We start from the raw sequence: 25,966 nt of genomic DNA, 5'->3' as shown, positions 1-25,966 counted from the left end.
AGATCAGGATCAAGTTTCTGACTTCAATCTAGTCCAGCCCTGGCTGTTACGGCCATCTGAAGAGTGAACCAGTTGACTGAAGATCTAACTTTGAATTTTAAAATAAACCTTTAAAAAAGTCTCCTACCAAAGAAAAGTCCAGGGCTGATTCTATAAAAAAGAATTAACTCCAGTACTTTTAAAAGTATTCCAAAATATTGAAAATGATGGAACTCTGCTAAACTTTTTTATGAGGCCATCACTGATACCAAAACCAAACACAAGAAGAAAATACAGGCCAATATCCTTGATGAACACTAATGCAAAAATTCTCAAAATAGTAGCAAACTGAATTCACCACTGTATCAAAAAGATCAAATATTACTATCTGGGATTTATCCTAGAGATGCAAGGGTGGTTCAACATTTGCAAATCAATAGAATATCATAAATCACATCAACAGAAAGAGCAAAAACCATAGGATCTTAATATTTGTAGAGCAAGTATTTAAGATTCAACATCCCTTCATGATTAAAAACAAATTAGGCACAGGAGAAACATACTTAAATTATAAAGGCTTTGACAAACCAACAGTTAATATTATGCTGAATGAGAAAAAGCTGAAAGCATTTTCCTTCAAATCTGGAACCAGACACGAATGTCTGCTTTCACCACTCTTATTCAATATAATATTGTAAATATTAGCAAGTGCAATTAGGGAGGAGGAAGGGAAAAAAAATTGCAAAGAAGTAAAACTACAGATACAATATACATGGAAAAACTGAACATTCCACCAAAAAGCTGTTAGAACCGATAAACCAAATCAGCAAAAGATTAAGTCAACATACAAAAAACAGGAGTTTTTATATGCCAACAGTGATCTCACTAAAAAGGAAACCCATTCACTATAGCTACCAAAAAATTCAGCTATTTAGAAATAAACTTAACCAAAGAAGTGAAAGATTTCTTCAGTGAAAGTTATAAAATATTGAAAGAAATCAAGGACACAGGAAATGCAAACATTTTTTGCTTATGGATTAGAAGATCATTAAAATGTTTATACTAACTAAAACAATCTACATGGTCAATGCAAGCTCTATCAAAATACCAAGGAAATTCTTTATAGAATTAGAAAATACCCATAAAATCCATATGGAATCACAGAAAACCAGAACAAAAGTGTTCCTGGGGGTGGTGTGGAATTAAGTCATAGGCATTACAATACTCGATTTCAAAACACACAACAAAGCTGTAATAATTAAAACTGCACTAGGGCCTGCATTGTGGAACAGTGCATTAAGCCACCACTTGCAATGTTGCCATCCCTTACTGGAGTGCCAGTTCAAGTCCCAGCTACTCTGCTTTCAGTACAGCTCCCCACCAATATGCCTGGGAAAGCACCGAGGGTAGCCCAAATACCTGGGTCCCTGGCAACCACATGGGAGACCAAGATTGAGTTCCTGGATCCTGGCTTCTGCCTGACCCAGCTTTAGCTGTTGTGGCCAGTAGGGGACTGAGCCAGCATGTGGGAGTTCTCTCCCCTTCTTTGCCTTTCCTTCTTTCACCCTTTCAAATACATCAATCTTTTAAAAAGTAAAACAGTATGATATTGTCAAAATTTGCACATAACTCAATGAACAAAGAAGTTCAGATATTAATCCATTTACGTACAGCCAACTGATTTTCTGACAAAGGTGCCAGGAACATATGTTGCAGAATGGACAGTCTTGTCAATAAATGGTTTTGGCAAAATTGGATGTATTTTTTATGTAAAAGAATTAGATCCCTACCTCTCAACATGTAAAAAAATTAAATCAAAGACCTAAATATAAGAATAGAATCCATGAAATCACTAGAAAAAACATGGAAAAGACGTCAAGACACTGGGGTAGGTGATGATTTCTTGGATAATCCCATTTGTCTAGTGTTGCTTTTGAAGGCTTATGGCCAACTCAAACTTCTGTACAACAAAGGAAACAGAGTGAAACAACAGACATCACTGAATGGAGAAAATATTTACAAGCTGCCTATCCAACAAAGGATTCATATCCAAAATATATCAACTTAAATTCAGCAAAAAAAAAATCCAGTTAAGAAGTGTGCAATGGACCTAAATATACAGTTCTCAAAAGAATTACAAATGGCCAGCAAATATATGCAAAAATGTTCAACATCACTAGCCATCAGGGAAGTGAAAAAAGCACAAGGAGCCATCACCCCACTACTGTCAGAACGGAGAGGATGTGGAGAAAGGGGAACTCTTATACAATGCTGGTGGAACGTGCATTAGTACCACCATTGTGGAAAACAGTACGGAGAGTTCTATCAAAAATAGAATTGGTGCAGGTTAAGGTGCCGCCTGTGATGCTATCATCCATTATCAGCACCAGTTCATAGTCCTGGCTGATCTACTTCCAATCCTGGTCCTTGCTACTGAGTCTGGGAGGCAGTGCAAGACTGTCAAGTGCTTGGGCCCCTGCCACCCACTGATAGACCTGAATGGAGTCCCAGGCTCCTGGATTCAGCCTGGCCTATCCCTGGCCATTATGGCCATTTGGCAAGTTGAAGCAATGGATAGAAAATCTGTACCTCTCTGTCCCTCTGCCTTTCAAATAAATTTTAAAAAACTCCTATAAATAAAACTTCTGTGTAATCCAGCAATCCCACTACTGAGTATATGCCCTAAAGACATGGACTCAATGTTTCAAATACCTGCAGTAGCATGCTGAAAGTAGCACGGTTCACAATAGTTAAAATATGGACTCAACCAAGGTGTTATCAGATGATGGAAGAAAATGTGGTATTTATACATTTATATGATGGAATACTATCTGGCTATAAAAAGGAATGAAATGCTGTCTTCTGCAGCAGAACGTGTAGGGTTGGAGGACATCATGTTCAGTGAAATAAGCCAGATGCAGAAACACAAACATCACCTATTCTCTTATATGTGGGAACTAAAATGTAAAAAAATAAGAAACTTCATCTGATTACAGAATATTCAGGTATAAAGATAGAGGTATACAGAATACAGAGGCCAGGAAGGGTGGAAGGGATTAAAGGAGTTTAGATTAAAAAAAAAATACAAGTGGATGTGGTCCATTAACTGTCAGAGATACTGAAATTTTAATAGGGGGAAAGGCCTCACCTCCATTTAGAATGGCTCTCATACAGAAATCAACAAACAAAAAATGCCAGCGAGGATGTAGGGAAAATGGTACCCTGACCCACTGTTAGTGGAAACGTAAACTGGTACAGCCACTATGGAAGACAGTATGGAGATACCTCAGAAATCTGAATATAAACCTACCATATGACCCAGCCATCCCACTCCTAGGCATATTTCATTTCCCTTAGGTAAATTCCTATCAAAGGGCTACCTGTACCCCTATGTCTGTTGCAGTTCAATTCACAGTAGTGAAGATATGGAATCAAACCAGAAGTGTGTCAACTAAAGACTGGATAAAGAAATTATGGGATATGTATACCATGGGATACTGCAGTGGTAAAAAAAAAAAAAATGAAATCCTGTCATTTGCAATAAAATGGACAACACTGGAAAACATCATACTGAGTGAAATAAGCCAGTCCCAAAAGGATAAATACCATATTTCTCCCTGATCTGCGGTAACTAAGAGAAGTGAAATTGACAGTTTGAGATGACTTTGAACAGTCCTTGTCTCGATTACTGAATAACAGTTTTTTCATACTATCTGTTGAGCTGTTTACTTAGTATAGAATGAATCATGTGTATAAAGTTAATTAAAAATAGATCTTAGTAAAAAAATAATTAAAATAGGAGAGGGAGGAGGAAGAAGCGTGAGAGGGCAGGTAGGGGGAAAGAATCACTATGTTCCTAATGTTGTATTTATGAAATGCATGAAGTTTGTATATCTTCAATAGATTACTGGGTAAAAAAAAATGTGTTCTTAGTTGTGTTGTTTACAAAGTAAGTTTTATGATTTTATGTGCATGCATTCTTGACTTATGCAAATGATGTATAATTTACCTCATTATATTCCCTACCTATTTAAACACAGTACAATGACCCTGCCAAGTCTGTGGACTTAATCAACCTATGATCAAGAATATTAAAAACACATATGGTGTTCATACTAAAAAAATAGTGGAAATGGGCTGAAGACAATATGGAAGCCCTTTGTATTACCTCAAAATTGTTTTAATTATAAAATTTAAAACTACTGAAATAAACTGTTAAAAGAATTCCCAAAATACAAGCGGTTAGCACTTCAGCTTTCTAGTAGTGTTACCAGGAGTCACTTGCCACCTTTCTGGAACTGGCTCCCTTCCGAGTATCTCTCCCCTGGAGCCACAGGATGGCTGCCAGCATCTGTTGGGGTTGCAATCTTCTAGGAAAGCCCCACCATGCTAATTGAAGAAAAACTCTGCCCTTCCTTTTAATTGGGTCGTTTTTGGTCCCCTTGCCCATCGCTGAATCACATACCACTGTGAAGAGGCTGGTATTTCACTGACAGACTGTGAAGGACCTCACTCACACGCCCTCCTCCTGCAGCCAAAGTCATGGTCATTTGCATTGCTTCTCAGTGGAAATGAATGGAACAGCTGCTGATGTAGCTCTAACATGCATCATGGGACATTTGTGAATCCTCCTGGATATTTACCTCTTACAGAGGACCCCAGACAAGGGCTGAGAAGGACCCCAACTTCCCATGAGAGCCTTGAATCTCCATGTAGGGCTCCCATTCCCTGTTCAGGCCCCAACTACCCAAGCAGCATCTGGATTTGGGCAGGGCTCCCATCTCGCACTACTTCTTTGTGAAAAAGCCTGGAACAAGAGAATCTCTCTCAAGACCCCGAGCCAAAGCCCTCTCAGTAGTCTGTAGTCTTGAAGATGGGGACTCTTCTTTTGCTTTTGCTCTGGGACCTGTCAGAGGACCTTTTAAATTAACTGCTTCTATCTTTAAATATTACATGTGACTAAGTTCACAAAGTCAGTCCAAGGATGCAGAACGCAGTATTCCACATTGGAGCTAGGTCACCCCAGGAGCTAGTAGTTTCTAATGCTTCCCAGATTGGTCCATTTCTTGTACTGGCAGGTCATGGTGCCATTTCTCACATGTTCATTTATGAGGACAGGCAGCACCCTGTTAAAGCCCATGGAGTCTACAAGAACTCAGAGTTATTTGCCTACCTGAAGTCAAACCTTTCATTTCTTCCAAAATGCTGCTCTATCCTCCTCAATTACTTACTGAGCATCAACTCTGTGCTAGGCACTTTTCTCCAAAGCTTGGAAATATATTCCAGTGTATTTTCCAAATACCCTTTTCTGATAAATCTGTAGTATTTTTAGCTTAGCACAGGTCTGTGTCTAGGCAGCTGCCTAGGCTCCTGTGCCAGTCTTCTGAGGAGATTGCCTTTCACACCTTAAACCCAGCCTCAGAACTTTCAGCCTCCTGGGGCTGACATCAGTGGCAGCAACAGCAGGTGGGTGACTACTGAGCCCCTGGGGGAGCGCCGTATTCCCAGCAGGCCTGCACTCGGCCCTTCCCACTCCTGCTAGCAGTAATTCTGCAGCAGACCCTCAGCATTTACATTGATTGCCAAAGACGAATTACCATCTGCCCAGCTTTAAATTAACTGGGGCAGTTCTAACCGAGAGAGAATGGGGAGCTGGGAAAACAGAATCGATTCTAAGCTTATTTCCATTTTGAAAGGCAGTAAGATAAAGTGATGGAGCTAGGGGAAGGGTATGCTCTATCAACTGCAAAGTAAGAGCCAAGAATTGGCTGTAAAACTGAGGGTTTGGGTAAGAACAATTCTTAGGAAGTGCTTCTTTAGCTGCAGCTCTTGGTGGACAAAATCCAGTTTAAAAGCACATATGCCCTAAATGTCCTTGTTTGATAGGTGCTGTGCAAGTGTTCCAAGACCTATTTTAATATTAATGCCTTGGTTTCAGGGAGTATTTTAGCGATTGTTGTTTTCTGTCTATGTGTGGACTCATGACGCAAACTCTAAGGTTATGAAATTAAAAACTGGCCCAGTTACTTCAAGCTTGGAATGGTTAAAATTGAGCTTCCCTCTGCTACCAATCTATTCTGTTGTATTCCTGGGCCACATTACTAGCTTGTCCATTCAGCCTCTCAGCCAGGTTCCTCTGATTCTCTCAGAGCCCACAGCAAAGCTATCACCAATACCTGCTGAATTTCTACTCCAAATACTTCTAACAGACATTGAGTTAAGGGAGGGAACATTTTAAAAGTAGCTCTCAATAGCCAAAAACTGACCGCACTATATTACAGCTAATCTGTAACTCAGATGACCGTGTTGTTCCCTGAGACACACCAGTCTCATATGTAACACAGTTGCCCTAAGACCATGACAAAGACAACAACAACAAAAAAATACTGTTAAACCATAAACAACTGCAGCTGCTTTGCCTATGTTTGCTCTGGTATGCCTTCCTTATAGACAACACATTGAGATAACTGGTCATGGAACTGACCCCACTTTCTGACTACATTTAACCTAGAAAGAATTCCCACATCCTTAAACTTGCCCCATAATTGCCCAGTGAAAGCCCAAGTCTTGTAATGGGTTCTTTCTACCACTCTCCTAGCGAGATGCCCCATGGTGTAGGTTCTCTCATGCTGGAAAGAGTAACAAATCCATCTGGCTCCACTGCCTACATGTGCTCCTGGTGGACTTGGACCACAGAGTAGCAAAATCATTCTCTCCTCTCCATTTTTAGTTATACCCTCATCTTCATCCTCTTAAGTCTTTCATTTATCAGCAACATCCTGTTCCATCTCTCTGGGTTCCAGTGTTCTTCCTCTCCCATTCTTCTTACGCCGAGTGCCAGATTTTCTCCCCGACCCCTTCAAGCAAACACCTGAAGCTAGCTAGTTGTTTACCAAAAATGGGGCCCCGGGCTGTGATGTGTTCACAGCACAAACTTTCAAGTACAATGCATGGAGGAAGGACACACTATCACATCTGTGGTGTTTTTACCAGAAATGCATAACCTCATTCAAATCATGAGCAAATGCAAATGGAGAGGCATTCTACAGTTAGTAATAAGTACTTGTTAAAAATAAAGGTCACAGAAGGCCAACGTCATGGCCTCTTCAGTTAAAACTGAATTAAGACCTGACGTCTACTACCTCAGTGTGCGATTATATGGAAATAATCATCACAGAGTAATAGTCAAGCTGAGGTCTTGTTTATCTAGAAAGCCAATATTGCATGGTTCCAGTTATGTGGGGTATCTGAAGTTACTGAATTCATATAAACACAAAGTAGAACGCAGGTTACCAGGGATTGGTGCCAGGGGTTTATTACACATCAATATTATAGGAATGACGAATTCATACTGGAGTGGCCCCAATTCCAACATGGCTGGTGTCCTTATAAGGTAGCTGTGTAAAGGCAAAGACACACGGGGAGAAAGCCATGTGACCACCGAGGCAAAGAGTGGGGTGAAAGCTGCAAGCCAGAAGCAAGGAACAATTCTCCACTACAGGTTTCAGAGGGAGCAAGGCCCCACTTGCAGGACTGATACAGTACTTCTCTGGTGCTTTCAGACGTTACTGCCAGCCGCCGGGAACACACACAGCAAAGAACAACACAGAGACTTACAGGTTGGCCGAGACTAAAAGACAGGCTATCAATGTCCCTTGCCTGGTTTTGATCCTCGCACTGTGGTGACGGAAGATGTTAGCATTAAGACAAGGTGGGGAAGGAGCTCCAGGCACCATTTTCTCACCAACTCTACAAAGGTAAAACTAGTTCAACACGAAAAGTTAAATAAACAGTGTCTTCATCAGTTTGTGCTGCTACCAAAACAACAAAAACAAAAGACTGAGACTGGGTGATCTTTTTAAAAAAAAGACAAATATTTTTTCTCACAGTTCTGGAGGCTGAGAAGAAGACAGCTTTGTTGTCCTGTCAGGTTCAGCTCTCTGCTTCTTCTAAAATGGCGGCTGCTGCGTCCGCCTCCTGAGAGAATCGTGGTGGCCCTCACAGGAGGGAAGGCCGAGCAGCAGGCAGGCCCACTGCCAGGCGAAGCCTCTTTGATGGGGGGAGGGGGTCTTTAGCCCCTTCATGAGAGCAGAGGCTCACGGGGCCTAGTCACCACTTAAAGGCCCCACTCAGAGGCACCATCAGATTGACCACACCTGGATTTTGGAAGGCCACATTCAAACCACGCACAGGCATGGACTATTTAAAAAAAAAAAGATCTGCACTATTAATCTAATCACCTCACTTTGCTTAAAAGCCAACAGCTGGGGTGGGAGGAACACCCTTCCTATGCTTGTTCGGATCAACAAATACTTGTGCAGACACACAGGGAGCTTTGTGAGCAGGTCCACGTTGTTGGAGCCGGCCTCTGTGCGCAGCGAAGTCCGCCAGCAGTGCTGAGTGCGCATGCTTATCGCCTCACTGCGGGGTGGGGAATGGATTGCTCCCTTAGCTCATTATCTCTGCAGCTTCTTCTGCTTTTCCCAGGTGGTGTCATCGCCCAACTTCTCCCTCCTCAGCTCCCAGACGACAGCCCTGCGCTCGGAAGAGTTAAGAGGGAAAGATGGCTGGAGACACAAAAATACACCCACAGGCACATGTGGGCTTCCTACTCCTTTCTAATGTTTAAATCTGTAGCCATGAGAAAAACATCCCCAATTCTGGCATGTTCCCATTTCTTTTCTCATTTGTCCCTAAAAGTATTAAATGCCTGGTTCTACCTCAGAAGTGATTCTCGGGGCTTTAACAATATATTACTTGAAAAATCAGGATGGTTAATGGGGAAAACAAAAATCACTACTGAATTCATGTGTGTGGGTGACCAGACCCACACATTATTTTTACCTATAAAGTCTGGGCTTATAGTCTCAGGATGTGCACTAATTTTCACAGTCACTTCTGATCTCCCTAGATGTTTAATATGTGGCAAAGGAGAGCCTTTAAACAGCTAATTGTGAAGTAGCTTCTCATTTATCCACGCCCCACGTGTGATGCTTATTTTAGTATGCCTTAACTAGACAAATGTTAGTAGGGACAGCTACTTGAAGGTTCTCATCTTGGCACAAGAAAGGAGTCAGGTGTGAAGCTGAGCAGTGATGAGCGTGCTAGCCACGTTGAATGAGAGGAGAACACCTGCTAGACCAGGTGGGCCACTCGGGAAAGGACTCAGCCCAGTCTGCCTTCAGACTGGAGTTTTTATGGAGAGTGGGGTCCCTGTTTATTCTCCCCTCCTCCCTCTTCTGGGAAATTGTGGAAAAAGGTCCTCTGGATGTGGAGTTCCCAAAAATCCTTCCAGGATCCTTATCAGCGTGGCGTCATCAGACGTTGGTGGGGGGCAGGGAAGATTTCCCTGAGCGGGCTGAAACCCATCTAGCAGGGGTACAGAACAAGAGCAATGACTTCAGGGGTAATTGCTGGTCAGCTTTCAGGGCTGCTTTCCTTGTACAAAAATGCATTTTTTAAAGATTTATTTGACAATTACACAGAGAGAGGAGAGAGAGAGAGGTCTTCCATCTGATGGTTCACTCCTCAAATGGCTGCAATGGCCAGAGCTGTGCTGATCCAAAGCCAGGAGCTTGTTCCAGGTCTCCCACATAGCTGCAGGGTCCTAAGGAGTTGGGCCATCTTCTGCTTTCCCAGGCCATAGCAGAGAGCTGGATTAGAAGTGGAGCAGCTGGGTCTTGAACCAGTGCCCATATGAGATGCCGGTGCTTCAGGCCAGGGCGTTAACTAGCTGCGCCACAATGCCCACCCCAAAAATGCATTTTCTTTAAAATTTAATTTTCTTCAGCCCCTGTTACACACACAGGCTAATGTCCACCTAGCTACCTAAACAATACTAGTTTTTGGGTTTTTTTTTTGTTTTTTTTTTTGTTGTTGTTGTTTGTTTTGTTTTTAATCTAACTACAAAGGACAGGGAGGAAAGGCACTTGGCTTAGTATTTAAGACACCTGTGTCCCAACTTTGAGTATCTGCATTTGATGTCCAGCTCCAGCCTCCCAACTCCAGCTTCCTGCTAATGCAGACCAGGTGAGGTAGGAGTGATAACTCAAGTAATTGGGTTCCTGCCATCCCTATGGGAGGAGAATTAAGTTCCTGAGTGCTGGCTTCAGCCTGGCCCATCAGACATTGTGTGCTTCTGGGGAGTAAGGCCCTGTGGTTGGGCTAAGTGTCTGTGGGCCCCTCAGGCTTTAGCAGAATGTCTTGCATGCAGGCTGGAAGCTGTGAGAGGGAAGTTTGCTCCGAGACCTGCTCACACCCCTCCCCACTGCTAACCTTCTGCTCTGTGCGTGAGCTTGTGGTTTGACCACAGCTTCAAGCTGGTCGCAATCTTCCAGCCAGAGCTAGCAGCAGAGGGACTGAGCCCACCAAAGAGGAAGCTAGCTCTTAGCAACACTCATTCTGGCTGTCTCCAAGAGACGCCTGCTATCTCCATGGGCCCCAAGCCAATGAGCACACATTATGTGAAATCTCCATCCAATAGGCACCCCCATAGGAGGACCCCATAAAAAAACAGCAAGACCATAAAAACCCTGTGCACTTCCTGAAAACTAGTGTCCGATTCGGATGCTCCCTCTCGGCTACTCTCAGATGAGACACTTTTTCCATAGCCTTGTATACCAGATAATAAAAGTATCCGCTGTTTTACGACTTGTTGCCTGGCTTTTTATTTCTATGCTAAGCTGAGGAAAAGAACCCAGGAATGGCTTTGGTAACCACCCTCCCCTCCACGACTGGTAACAGGGAGTGAAGGAGCAAATGAGAGCTGCCTCTGTCTCCTTTTCAATGAGACTTTTTTTTTTAACAACTAACTCCCCCTCAATGTTCACACACCTATTACACACTTACAAGTTCTAGTGAGATCAGAATGGGGTTGCACATAACATGGAGGATATAAACCATGGTGTGTTACCAGTACCTAATAAAAAGCTTACTTTAAATTTCCAGGAATTTTGTGAGCCAGAAAACAAGCACCATTCAATTATATTAAAACAAGATAGCAGCCAGATCTTATTATCTCCTAATTATCTGTGCTCTTGAGTTAAGATATGTCTATTGTATCTGTGTTAATAGCTTGAATCTGGCCACAGCCATGGTGGGCTTATTTACGCCTGGGACATGGGCAAGCACTACAAATCTGAGCTGATTTTTTTATTTCTGAGGAGTCAGTTGTTACTTATTTACCCTGAAACACATATACCACACACAGACCTTCTTTATAGTGGCTGTCTGCTTTCACATTGGGATGTAAATTATTGATTCAAGTATGAGACCATCTATGCAGGCAAGTGGATTAAGATCCTTACTATTCATTTTCCCTTGAAAGCACTGGCTACTTTTCAATCCATCGCAAGATTTTTCTTTGGAGAATACTTTCAAACCCTTGCCCATCTCATTAAAATGTATACTTTCATCTAACATGCATCACCTTTCCTGCATTTCCATGCATACCACCCAGTGCAAGGTCACATAATCCCGGACCTTTGTTTCTACAAATGCATCAGCCCAATTCCTCTCCCTTCACCCCGTCAGTCCCATGGTGTTCATTCCTGCAAGCTTTGTTTTTTATTTTAACTCAACTTCCATCACAGTACTTTCCTGCTTCGGAACCTACAAGGCCTTTCTGTTAGCATAAACTGGGGTTCTCAAAAGGTAAACAGTAGTATAGGCCCAGGAGTCTCTGGAGAAACAGTCAATAGGGTATGTTTGTGTGCTTGAGAGAGATTTATGTTAAGGAACTGGCTCACACAATTGTGGGGCCTGGAAAGTTTGAAATTGTAGAACAGGCAGGCTGGCTGGAGACCCTGGTAAGAGTTGATGTTTTGTTTTGAGTCCAAAGAAAGTGGGGATGCGGAACTTTTTTCTCCTTGGAGGTAGGGGTAAGGGATCAGTCTTTTCTCTTAACACCGTCAACTGATTGGAAAAGGCCCACCCATGACGGAGGGTAATCTGCTTTTCTCAGAGTCTACTGATTTAAATGTCAATTATGGGGGGGCTGGAATTGTGGCTCAGCAGGTTAAGGTGCCACCTGTGATACTGGCAGCCCATATTGCAGTGCAGGTTCAAGTCCCAGGTGTTCCACTTCTGATCCAGCTCCCTGCTAATGCACCTGGGAAACCAGCAGAAGCTGGCTCAAGTGCTTGGGCTGTTGCTTCCCATGTGAGAGACCTAATAGAGTTAGTGGCTCCTGGCTTCAGCCTGGTGCAACCCTAGCTCTTGTGGCCACTTAGGGAGTAAACAAGCTTCTCTTCACCCCCCGCCCCGCTCCGCTTTCAAATAAATCAATCTTTAAATAAAAACCCAAAAACAGAATGACAAAGATTTCAATGAATACAAATCCCAGATAGTATTTTAAAATTAATGTTCTTTGTATTTGGAAGGGAGAGAGAGATAGAAAGAGGTGGGGGTGGGGGAGAGAGAGGGAGAGAGAAATTGAGATCTATAAACTGTTGGTTAACAAATGCCTGCAACAGCTGGGGCTGGGCCAAACCAAAGCCAAGTCTGGAATTCAATCTGGGCCTCCCACATGGATGGCAGCCACTGAAATACTTGAACCATCACCTGTTGCTTCCAGGGTGTGCCTTCTCAGGAAGCCAGACTGGAAGCAGAGGAGCCAGGACTCGAACCAGGCATTCTAGTGTGGGATGCAGGTGTCCCAAGTAGAGACTTCACCATTGTGCCTGATGTCCACCTCCCCAGAAAGAACTTGTGAGAATCCCATAGGAAGCTGTACTACTTTCCTAGGACAGCGATATCGAAGTACTACAAACAGCATAGTTAAAATGACAGAGATTTACTGTCTTACAGTTCTGCAGGACATAAGTTGGAAATTGAGATATTTTCAGTGTCATACTCCCTCAAAACTTAAAGAATTCTGCCTTGCCTCTTTGTAGCTTCTGCTGATGAGGTACTCCTTGGCTTGCAGCTGCATCACTCTATTCTCTGCCTGTGTCCCTGTGTGTCTCTTTCCAAACTCTCCTCTTATAAGGACACCAGTCATACTGGAGTAGGGCCCACTCTGATGACCATATCTTAACTAATTGCATTTGTGATGACTACTTTCAAAGAAGGTCACAATCACAGGAACTGGGGATAAGGACTTCCGTACTTGCGTACCGTTTTGGGGACACAGTTCTGCCATCACGGTGCCCAGGGAAGAACATAACAGAGATCCTGATGATAACAACGGACTAAGGGAGAAAAGAACCATTTCAGTGGAAGCACCATGGAAAGAAGACAATCGGAAGCCAGACAACACATTTCTCCTTTATGCCACGATGCTACATAGCTTCCAGAAGCTGGAATGAAGAGATGGTTGAGCTTCAGCTGGAAGTCAAAACAAACTGAGTTGGTTTCTTTTTTTTAAGATTTATTTTACTTTTATTTGACAGAGTTACACAGAGAGGTAGAGCCAGAGAGAGAGAAAGAGAGAGAGAGAGAGTTCTTACATTCTGCTGGTTAACTCCCCAAATGACCATAATGGTCACAGCTGAGCCAATCTGAAGCCAGGAGCCAGGAGCCTCTTCCCAGTCTCCCACATGGGTGCAGGGGCCCAAGGAGTTGGGCCATCCTCCACTGTTTTGCCAGGCCACAGCAGAGAGTTGGATTGGAAGAGGAGAAGCCAGGACTTGAACCGGTGTCCACATGGGATGCCAGTGCTACAGGCTGCAGCTTTAACCCACTGCGCCACAACGCCAGTTGGTTTCAGTGGGTAAGATTAAACTTCCTGAGACAAGTCTGAATATAAATTTTAAATTTATGCATATTGTTCTGTTTTGATTATAAAAATCCATAGCTATTTAACAATAACCAAATTGAAGTGTAACATTCTATAAATATGCATGTTAGTGACCAAAACAATCATTTTAGGTAATCTAGTGAGCCTTATAAAATTGCCAGTATTTGACCATTTAATCTACAAAAATGGCAATTTGATATGGATTAACCTGACATACTTGGAACAAGGACTTGCTAACAACACTGAACAGAATCAGAGCTACTGCTTTTGCCACATGTTTTGAGAACACTAAGTACATGTCAAAAAGTCCAAACTTACATTTTATTCTCTTTCTTTCTATACATCCAGCTGGAAGATGCAAGATTTTAGATTTGAACTTGGAGGAAAATGCAAAGGCCACTTATGTATGTTTAGGTCTAAGCCATGAGTCTGACTCAGACTTGGTGGAGAATCCTGGCTGGAGCGTGTCTGCAAGATGTACTTGTCCTTGCCCCAGCCACATGGAGACTGACCCGAGTAGTTCCTTGTAGCCTTGAGACAAGTTCCCAGCTCTAATGGATGACAGATAAAGCTGTCCTTTACTCCAGTCTCATTTGGTGCTAGTCTCACCTCAATGCAGTGCAGCTGGTTGTTGACCAACTCAGATTATGTTCCTCTCCCATAAGATAGTATTGTTCAGGAAAATGACTCCCAGCCAGGGGCCACGTTTCTCTGTGCTTCTGTATGGGACCATGGGATAGCTCTGGCCTATGATGCTTGGTGAGAGCCGTGTGTGACACTTCAGCACAGAGGACGCTAACACTGCATCTTCTTTCTTCCCTTAACCTGCTGCATGGATGTCACCAGGGTGACTTTGAAACTATAAATCTGTGGTGGAATGAGAAGGCTGTGCCAAGATGGCCACTGGCAAGTGAGCGTCAGTTACTCAGGAATGATTTTGGAAACCACCTGGCAAAGGAGCTTGCCTGGCAACAGGTAGTGATTGGTTACAGCATAAACCACCCCTTGATCAGATTGGCTGCCTTGGCTAATATGCTGCAGCACCAACTGAAATAAATGAGTTGGCGAGCTGCTCACCTCTAGCCCACTTTCACCCGTCTACTGGTGTCTGTGTCATGACTCTGTGTCTCTTGCCCCCACCGAGCTCCTCTTCTAAGAAAGAATCCACAGCAACATCTGGTGCCTAATGTGGGGCTCGAACCCACAACCCTGAGATTAAGAGTCTCATGCTCTACTGACTGAGCTAGCCTGGCTAGCTAACCTGAGTCCCAGAGTCCCCACTGGAAGGAAAGCCACCCTGTAGAGTTTCCAGAGCAACAGCATCTGCATTGGACTGGCACGAGTGAGAAATAAAGGTTGCCTTTGTGAAGCCACTGAGATTTGAGGTTGTTTGCTATAAGCAGCCCAAGCTAGCCCACTTTGTCACTCTCACCCTTCAACATTGCAGTCTCCACCTGTTCCTTTAACTTAGCGAATTGCTTCACCTGGCTAGCCTGGCAATCTCTGTTCTTTCTACCCTGAATGCCTTCTCCCTTTTCTACCTGACAAACTACAAAGACTCGGGCTAAGGGACACCTATTCCCAGTCTTTGTCTGACTTCTACAGGCTGCTGGCTTCTTCCTTTTTCAGCCTTGCTGTGCTTTGTGTCATAGCTCCTTACAGACCACAGTGACATAGTTATGTGCTCAAAAGATTGCTCTTAAAATAAATGCAAGCTCTTGGTCTTTTTCTTAGTGTTCAGAGCGGGCAAATGGTGCCTGGCACGTGTCCTTCTCCACATGTGGATTTTGGATGAGTCTTGGTAAACTAGGTGCGTGAGAGTTCCCTGCTCACTGGTTGTGGGCTGGATTCGGTCTGAGCTGGAAAAGAAGGCCTGAGCTAAGCAGGCTGCCTGTGTGTCTTGTTGGGTCTTCTTGGATCTGTGTTACTCTTGAACTCAATGAAGCACTGAAAAGAATTGCCCAAGAAATAGGCCTTTTGGGTTTGTTTTTTCTGTTTTCTAGAGGTTACAGGAAAGCAAAGCCTTCTCATTTTCAGCACGTGTGTTTTCATGGTTGCCCTCACACTTAACATGTGCTTTGGCAGCAAGATATTGGAAGTGTGGATCTCTTCCAGAGTTCTGGCCACAGGTTTTCTAGCATTCCCTTGCTTTCTTTCCTGCAAAATTTGGATGAGGGTGGGAGGAGGGGCTGGAACAATGAGTGAATAGAAACCATCAAGTTCAAACGCCATGAATGGTGCTTTAACAGAAACGTTTTATTGTCTCTGCCCGAGTATCTAACATAGCTTATAACATGAAAACACTGCTTTTGTAAAAAGGAAACACTAGTGGTTACATGAACTTCCATGCCTCTTCCTCCAGGTCCCTCATTCCTGGGGGTTGCTGACGACGGCGGTGGTGGAATAAGAGAAGGGACTGAGCAGAGCGGCGATGGTGTAGCTGCGGTGGCCAGAGTCGTTAGCTGTGAACACCACCTGTGAGACAAGACAGACAGGAGCTGTTTCTAACAGAGCCCAAAAGCGTGAGCTGCATGCGGGGAGACGGCCAGTGCCAAATTAATAATTTTTATTTTATTATCTCATTTGATAGCAGAGAACAAAAAGCAAACACACTGGTAAGCTAAGCCTTTGGAGCCTTGTGCAGTCCTTAAATGAGAGTTCTATGTGAGTACGGAGGTGCAGCAGGATACATGCCTGGGATGAGTCCCTCAGCGGCTTCTGATCCAGCTTCCTGCTAATGTGCCTGGGAGGCCCCCATGGCTCTAAGCACTTGGGTCCCTGCCATCCATGTAGGAGACCCGGATGGAGGCCTTGGTATTGCCTAACCCTGGGCTTTGATGTATAGTGAGTGAACCAGTGGATGGAAGATATCTCTTTCTCTCTCTCTCCCTCTTTCTCACTCTGCCTTTCAAATAAATAAAATCTTAAAAAAAAACTATTCAAATATATGAGCATACTTCAAAGGGTTTTTTAAAAGCAAACACGAGTTCATTAATACTGCCTGCACAACCAGGTCCCTGATTTGCAAATTCACAGTACGGTCAGGGTGGTGCTGAGGGAAATCTTGGAGCCCAAAGGCTCTTGTCTGATTTCTTGATTTTAGAAAAAGATGAAGAGATGGGGAAAACCAGCATTCCGTGATGGAAGACCTGCTGGGAACGGTGACTGTCCACCCTACCACAGGTCTACAGACCTTAGCATTGCAGAGCTACAAGGGAACATTCTTCCCATTTCTCAGATAAGCAAACCAGACTCCCGAATCAGGGCTTTGGCCATGTCTGTTTGGTGGCAGAGCCATGCCAGGCAGGCAAGTCTCCTGTCTCTAAGCCAGGAGGTCTTCTTCCCTCTCTCTCTTCTCTAACACAGAGACGTGTTTTGTGTACATAACAATGAAATGAGGAGTAAAGGCATTGCAGGGTTCTATTTACCGTGCCAGCAGAGTGATTTACTTTGGAATTCTGAAATACACATGTTGCACTGGGGCTCACTTAAGCTTCATAACAGGGCAAATTCTGGATCAAAGTGTTGGTCCACTTAGTAGGGCAATTTTTTCTTGCTCAGTAGAGATTTGGGACTCTGGTGCTGGTTAGCCAACGTGCCCAGAGGGAGGCAAGTCGGGACACATTCGGTTCAGGAGAGAGGTGGAGGGTAGTGGGAGATGTATTTAATTTCACTGTTTATTTAAATTTTATTACTTATTTTAGTTTTACTTATGCAGGCTCTGGATTGGGCTTTGAACTTACTTGGGACAAATGCATTGTGTTTGAAATATGGAAAAGGGAAATATGTATTATTTATGGACAAGAGGGAAAATATCTAACATTGAAAACAAAACTACATTTGGGCAAGAGGAGGTGAAAACCCCCTAAGAAACTCTCTGAAGGAGAAAGGGCAGCCCTAAGGCAAGTCCTGAGAAGCATATAAGGAATATTTCCTATCTGCCATGGTGACAGTACCCTCTAACTCCATTCGATTCTTCTTCAAAGTTATAAGTGAGATTATCCATGACCAAAGTCCAGGAAATGGGGTGGGCGTTTGGCCTGGTGGTTAAATTGCTCATTAGAATACCTGCATCCCATATCAGAGTGCCTCGTTCGAGTCCCGGCTCCGCTCCTGATTCCAGCTTTCTGATAATGCAAACTCTGAGCAGCAGCAGGTGATGATGGCTCCAGTGGGTGGGTCTCTGATCCCCATGTAGGAGACCTAGGTTGAGTTCCTAGCTCCCAGCTTCAGCCTGGCCCTGTCTGGGCTCTTGGTGGGCATTTTAGGGAGTGAACCAGCAGATGGGAGCACTACATGTTTATCTACCTCTCTGTCTTGCTGCTTCTCCTCCCCAAAAAGCCCAGAAAGGAAATACTCTGTCTTCCTGGGTAAGTCTGAGGCATTGGCCGAGGAGAAGGTGACTAAGGTGTTCTGAAGGACTGCAACTTTCTGGAAGGTGCAGGAAAGAGAAGCTGTAGGGAAGGGGCTCAAGGCTGAACCCACCACGCTGCAGTCACTGAAGTGAGGCACTAGGACTCCCACTTCACTACTCGCTCACTCTTACTCATAGCCATTCAGGCTCCAAGCTGGGTTCATGGTCCTGCCTTAATGTGTCTTAGATCACTTCCTTCCCTTTCACTCCAAGGCCAAGATGTTTCACTTCTGAATCTCAAGCATCAAGCAGTTCTTAACATATAGAAGGTTTTATTTTATTTTAAAAATTTACTCGTTTGTTTGAAAGTAGACTCACACACACACACACACACACAGTGCTAATTCATAACAGCCAGCCAGAGATGGGCTAGGTCAAAGCCAGGAGCTGGTAACTCCATATGGGTGGCAGGGACCCAAGTACTTGAGACATCACTTGCTGCCTCCTGGGTACACATTAGCAGGAAGCTGGAATCTGGAGTGGAGCAGGAACACGAACCCAGGCACTCTGATGTGCGATGTGGGTGACCCAAGCAGCATCTTAACCCACTGTGCCAAATACCTGCCCCAGATTTTTGTTTCTAAATGTTTGTTGAATGAATAGTACAAGAGTGTCTGGCAGACACGGAAGTCAATAGCTAATGAACAGGAGCAGCACATCACGAGCAGTATGGAAGTGGTGCTTTTTAGATGGCTCCATAAGGCTGAGAGCCAGGGCAGCCATGCATCCCAGGGAGGCTGATCCAGTGCTCATGGGTAGGGGCTGAGACTCTAGGACCATATGACTTGGGGGAGGGTGTCATGTAAACCTTGCACCTGCCCTGAACAGGCTCAGGGTCTAGTTGAAGAGTAGTTAGAGACAAGCTTCTTGGTAGGTGGGGCTCCTTGTTGACTTGTGGGCCCCAGAAATCACCCAGGTACCTACAGCTCCTTGGTGACATTGTCAACTAAAAGAACCATTTTATGTCAATTGAGAGTCCCTCACGACTGAGTCAGACCTTACATCATGCCAAGCTATTTTGATGGAATTAGTTGATCTTTAACGGTGACCAACATCTCCACGTTCTATTTCCATAAGAGCCATTTGTTTCAAATGATGAAAGGAGGGAGGGCGATTGGGCCCATACATATAACCGTTTGAGGGTTCTTGCCACTCATAAACAGAGGAATAGTGTGAGCTGAAGGTTACAAATGTGACTTTTGCTTTTAAGCCTCATCTCTCACAGGGAAAAGCTTTCTGTGGCATAGTGAAGTCTATCGGCAGTGAGGCCAACCCAGACCCTGTCTGGGGCTTGTTGGTAAATCCCCTGCTCCTCCAGTTACTATCCATGTGACCCTTGTCAAGTTGTTTACTTTTCCATGTCTCATTTTTCCTCATCTGTAAAATGGGGATAACAACAGGACTGACCTCAGTGGGTTGGTCATGAGCATCCAACAGCTAAACATAGAAAGCTTATCACAGTGTCAGGCTCACGATGGATGCTTGGAAACATTATCCATAATGTTGCCATTATTATGTTGAATTTATTGTCTCTATATGCATTGGCAAACTTATCCAAACCTTGGGGAGGCCAGATGTGTTTTGGAATGAAGACTCTCTCAATTCTTAAAATGAGACTTTTGTCATTAGTTATATAACATCCTTAATTGAGGCTGGAAAGCTGCTTCATACACATATTAATATTTCATCAGCAAACAAGTATTCACATGAAGCGGAATGACTAGACTATAAACAGTGCCACATAAGTGCAGGTCATGGTACTAAATGAAATTTCACTAAACTCAGAAAAATTTTTCTTCTTAGAGTACTGTGAATTTCAGAGTGTAGATTGGGGTCATTCAATGCTTTCATGATGACAGTTCCATGTTATGCTATGTGCAAAACGTACATTTCCTGGGACTGAAAATAAAACAAACAACTCAAGGGTCTATATACTTACCTCTGCATATTCATGGAATGGGGAGATGCCAAGTGCCTTCCAGTACGATTTGGTGTCTAATTCCACTTTGTATACCCCTTCTACAAACTTCTCACTAGTTGTGAGCCCGTGGAGCTCTCCAGTCTTACTGGTTTTCCTATAAGGTACAAAAGTCCAGTTAAATGAGGCATGAAGGGAATAAATGCATGGCAAAATGATATCATACACACTTGTGTGTGTGCATGTGTTTGTGCGTGTCATATACAAGTAAGTCAGAAGAGGGGACACTCTAGGAAAGTTATGAAGTTAAAGGGTGCTTCAAAAGGCTCAATGTAGCTTTTTTCCTCTTGCGAGAGCAAAATATTTAGAAGTCTATGTGAGTTGGAAAGCCAAGACACTGTGGCAAATAAAAAAAAAATTACCTAAATGAAAGATATCTGCAAGTGAGATTCCAGTGGAAAGAACAGGTCATCAAAGAAGGAGGTACCTTTCTCTGAAGGGAGGAGAGAACTTCCACTTTGACTATGACCTTGTCTAAATATGATCAGAGTCAGCAAACTCAAAAGGCCTCCATAGCCTTGGCAACTCATGACAAGAGCCTAGGGTGGTTACTGGCGCCATAAACTAGAGTGTCAATTTGTTAAGTCAACAACAGGAGTCACTGTGCACTTACTCCTCATGTAGGATCTCTGTCCTTAATGTGCTGTACATTGTGATTTAATGCTATAACTAGTACTGAAACAGTATTTTACACTTTGTGTTTCTGTGTGGGTGCAAACTATTGAAAGCTTTACTTAATATATGCTAAATTGATCTTCTGTATATAAAGAGAATTGAAAATGAATCTTGATGTGAATGGAATGGGAGTGGAAGGGGGAGAGGGGAGGGTTGTGGGTGGGAGGGAAGTTATGGGGGGGGGAAGCCATTGTAATCCATAAGCTGTACACTGGAAATTTATATTCATTAAATAAAAGTCAAAAAAAAAAAGAAGTCTATGTGAGTCATGGTTGATCAGTGGATTAAAGTTCATGACCATCCCTGGAAATGACCTTATGGGGCTCTAATTGATCAGTTCCCCAAGGCAGCCATCTTACTCCTGTCCCCCTTGAAGTGAGAGTACCTTTATGAAATCCTATCATTTATACACACAGTGGGAAGCCTAAAGTACAAAGAAGCATGTGACTTCTTTCCTTTTATATATTTATTCTCTTTGGCACTTCTTGGCCAGCGTGCACTAGGCAGCTTCCATGTCCATACAATGGCTGAAGGTCAGAGAATGCTCCCTATCAGACAGCAACAACTAAGATAAAAAGGGAAGCTGTCTCTAGTCACTCTGACTATGCCCTCCTACATTTCTTCTTTTCCCTTCCTTTTAAAAAAAATCTATCTACTGAAAGGCAGAAAGATAGATAGATAGATAGATAGATAGATAGATAGATATGGATCTCCCTTAGTGAGTTCATTTCTGAAATGTCCACAACAGCCAGGGTTGGACCAGACTGAAGCCAGGAGCTGGGAGCTTAGTCCAGGTCTCCCATGTGTGGCAGAGACCCAACTACCTGAGCCATCACCTGCTTCCTCCTGGGGATGCATCAGCAGGAAGCTGAAAACAGAAGTGGAACCAAGACTCTGAAAAGGGATGAAGATGTCCCAAGTGGTGTCTTAACCACTGTGCCAGACACCCACCCCAACTTCCTTTCTTTTCATCTTGGTACAAGAAAAAAGATTCACAAGAACATATGAATATTTCTGGTTTCTGTTCTAGATCTTGCTTAGAATATCCTCTTAACCACTTTTCATCTCACACTTGACATTTTATATAAACATAAATAAATTAACAAGTAAAAACTCAATTAAAACCACACGCACACACGCACACATGCACACACCCAAAATTGTCTTCCCAATCATGGGTGAAGAATCATAATGTAATTCTCGGGATTCAATTAAAACATGGCAGGAATCATTCTCTCAGGAGGCATAAATACTTCATTCTTTTGCTCACTGATGAAGTTTTCTTAATTGCCCTTTCTTTCGGTTAGTTTGCTTCAGCTCACTGACATGAATTTTTCCTCAAAATTCTTCATAGTAGAGGTAGACAAATCTCCATGAAAATTGTAAACAGCTAATAAAGGTGAGAAGTTATTTTGGACCCAATTTTGGGTGATTGTGAGATTAGTCTGTGTCCATACTTTGCCCTTCCTTATACATCCTCTTCCATGTTTTTTCTTACTTAGCCCAACAGCCCCAGACCTTGCACATAGTAGGTGCTATAGTGCATATGAGACAATTGCTTCTTGGCCTTTTGGCTAAGATCAAGTGCAGCATCTATGAGACAAAAGCCCTAGATTCTGGGTGATCTAAATAAGCTACAGGCAGGTGCTTTGTCAATGCTGTCTCTCAGTTCCTTTCTTTTCATTCATAACTTAACACATATACACACTTTATACATATCTGTTAAAATTCTAAGACAAGGACTCTCAGCTTGGGTGTTACCCAGGAGTACCAAGCAATCTGTAAGCTCCTGAAGTTGCATATCTATTTGGGGTGTGTGTGTGTGGGGGGGTTTGTGCTTTGGGGGCAGCATGGGTTCTCTGGTTTTCATTGCCTTCTTAAAGAGGTCAGTGACCAAAAAGGGTTGCAAACCACTGCTAGGTAGAGAAGTTACTGCTCCTTCAATCGCCCACCATTTGCCTAAATGCTACAGTTTCCTGCTCAGCTAAGCAGAGCAAGAAGAGCACATCCTTCTCTGGGAACATTTGCTGTCTGCCCACATCTTCAGTCTACAGGTAGGTTCTTAGAGATGATGTGAGCTTCTCTCTGACAGCTGGAGGGGCCAATGGGAAGCTACGACTGGTCCCATGGCAGCATCCTTTGGCAGCTTACCCAGAGGCAAAGGACTCCCAGGTCTCATCAGCAGCCTTTTTGTACACGTGCACAGACACGTCAACTGCAGGACTGCCTCGGACAGCATCTAGGACTTTGACCATCAGAGGACACTTGCTGTCACCAGTGCCCTGGGTGTAGAGAACACAAGCAAGAAGTCAACAGCATTGATCAGAGTGGAAGGATTCGTTCTTTATGGTGTTGGAAATCTGGAACAAAGCAGGAAATACTAGCCGATCTCATTACCAGTAACGTTAAGTGTTGACAATTAATGAGCTTCCCTACTCAATATAACGCAGCATGATTGTCTACAAAGCAAGGGTGTTTTCTGCCTGCAGACTCGGTGCTATTGACCGGAGACATGCACAATGAATTTTAAAGGAGAAAATAGGCCCTCTGAGAACAGTTGCTTTGTTAAGCTGCTCTATTTCAGTACAATTGCTGAAAAAAAAAGATGCAATGCGTTGTAGGACCTAAGAGTTTTTCCTATGATCATTTTACTCAATTGTTGCTTTAGTAATTCCCCCTTAAAGTTGTTGTAAAGTAGTATCAGAATATTCCCTGACCCATTTTATAGTAGTGACTTGTTCCAAGGGTTTAAGTATTAGATACCTGACTAGGAATGTTGTTTGCCAAGCCATTCAAAGATGAATCAACAAATACATTTTGATTCACCAAAGAGCTAGAATATAATCTCATCCAGTTGCCTCTCAGATAAATTTTGTAGAGATGCTTTCCTGAAAATTCAATATCAACATCCTCATGAATATCTTTTTTTCTATCATCATCTGAGGACATCAAGGCTCCAGGCATTGCAAACCCCATGCATTAGAGCAATGGAAGACAGTGCCCAGGGTCCAAGCCCCAGGCCAGGAAGCTCTGCAGACCTTTGTTCTATTTGAGCTTTGAATCAATAATATTAAGCCTAGGTGCCCTAGGAATAGCAGCTGGTTTGCACAGCAAGAAGAAGTCACTTCTACTTTGTCTGGCAAACATCTGTATTGCATGAAAGAGACTTCACAGAGTCAAGCACTCACCACAGGGCCAGCCTCAGACACAAATACCAGTCCAGCGAGGCAAAGGAGGAGGAGATGCTGAGAAGCCATCCTTCAAGAGCCAGTGGGTTTCTGTGATGGCTGCTCCCAGCTTGGAGCTTTTATACTCCCTTCTTCCCTACTGGGCTGCTTATCCCTGCAAATCTGACTCCAAACCTGCTGATTCTGATTATTGACTTAGTCAACAAAGAGAGAATAAGTAACCCACACAAATATGAACCTTGTCTAGAGATTAAAGCACAGGAACATTAACTCTATGAAATATTCTTAGCTGATCATTTGACCAGCTAGGCCCCCCAAGATCAAATAACTAAAACAAAATAAAACAAAACAAAAATAACCTTGTCTCTGTATAGCTGGGCACAGCCACATTCTTGGAAGTTTTTTCCTCCCTTACCTATTCCTATGTGTGCATTTTAGTTTATGGACATTTTTATCTTTAATTTCAGATGGTGGATGCAATTTGTAATCATTATGTCATTTTGAATGACATTTGGTTGCACAGGCTTAAATGTAGTGAACGAGAAAATGGCATTGCACTAGATATGTGTCCATGAGCACACAAGGAGGAACACTTGGCAGTGCTGACATTTTCAAACGCTTGTTTTAGCCAAACCAAGTCATTTGGAAGATTTACTTACTTAGCAATTTTTTCATAAATGATGTGTGTGTGTGTGTATGTGTTCTTCCAGGTAAGCTTCTTCTCAACCCATGAAATATGGCACATTTCTAACTGGCACTGAGGAGACTAAAATACAGATAACCAAATTTTTACCACATCACTTGCTTTGGCATCTAGGAACAAGGCTACGCAATTGGCTTTTGTGCGAATGAAAATTTCTGGAAGGAAGTAGTGATGACTATGAGAACTAGAAGCCATGGCTGATCGTAGATTCTTTTCCTCTTGGCTGACCTATAAGTCCGGACATTCTAATACCGTGGTAATGCCTTGACCAGGTACCAGCTCCTGTGAACATTTCTGTACATGCATGTGTATGCAGTTTTGTTCATGAGTAAATTAACACAGGTTTCTGTCTATAATGACAGATATTTAGGAGATAAAGAGAAGGCATTCTGGACAAATGCGTGTCAAGAGTGAGTCCAGTTTGGAGTACTGAGAGTTGGTAAAACATTCCCATAACTGATAGCCAGGTTGGAAGAAACTCAACAATAGATCATGAATAATAAGAGCTTTCAAGGAGCTGTGGAAGGGACAATAAGGCATTCCAGGAACATGGAAATATGCAGCAGAAGACTCAGGGAGAGTAGGTAGCCAAAGGAAAACAACAATTAGCAAATGCAGCTGAGAGCATAACCAGGAATAGAACATTATAGCCAGACTTCAACTATGAGGCAGTAGTGGAAAGAGTCTTGAATTTGGAGTTAGATGACCTGAGTCATCCAGTTCTTAGTTCTGCCACCCAGTTTCCTGGATGACCTTCTATGAGTTATGTAAGACCTCAGATACTCAGCTTACTCATTACTAAAATAGAAATACCTACTTTTTTACTTCAAAGACTATTCTAATAACTTTTACTCTGAGGGGATATGAACATAATTTTGTAAACTTGAAGCCATTATTCTGATGTAAAAGCATAATTATAATTTGGTTGAACATCCATACGCAAGGCGATAAATCCTTTCTTTAATAACATCTCCATTTTACCATCCAGTATTCTGTTGATAGTTTCCCCCTGCTGAGAACTTAGATTGAAAGCCTGTTCTCTAAGAATGAATCCTAAGCATTTGAAAGTTCTTTCATAAACGAAGCCGCATCTTCCACCCACGTGTTTTAGCCCTGAGTTCTGTCAACATTGAGAACTGTCTCCTGTGGACCTTGAGAACAAGCCACACAGGGCTGCCACCAGCCCCAGACACCTGTGTTTCTTTACCCATTTCAAAATAGTTGCTAAAATTAAAATTTTAGGTATGTTGCATAAAGTTTGAATTTCTGGCTTCTTTTGAGAAATCCAAAA

At 43.1% G+C, this 25,966-nt stretch overlaps 1 protein-coding gene across 1 annotated transcript; it reads right to left on the bottom strand.

Moving 5' to 3' along the window:
- Positions 1-15,952: 15,952 nt before the first annotated feature.
- On the bottom strand, positions 15,953-24,085 carry TTR (transthyretin). The gene is made up of 4 exons (XM_062201504.1): positions 23,973-24,085; positions 22,936-23,066; positions 20,071-20,206; positions 15,953-16,192 (listed from the first exon to the last, which is right to left on the bottom strand). Exons 1-4 carry the CDS (start codon positions 24,039-24,041, stop codon positions 16,085-16,087), a joined length of 444 nt encoding a protein of 147 aa, XP_062057488.1. The 5' UTR covers positions 24,042-24,085; the 3' UTR covers positions 15,953-16,084.
- Between the last annotated feature and the right edge of the window lie 1,881 nt (positions 24,086-25,966).

Source organism: Lepus europaeus, chromosome 9 (genome assembly GCF_033115175.1).
Source record: "Lepus europaeus isolate LE1 chromosome 9, mLepTim1.pri, whole genome shotgun sequence".
Classification (NCBI taxonomy): Eukaryota; Metazoa; Chordata; class Mammalia; order Lagomorpha; family Leporidae; genus Lepus; species Lepus europaeus.
Note: the sequence above shows the minus strand (reverse complement) of the source record. Positions and strands in the feature narration are given on the sequence as shown.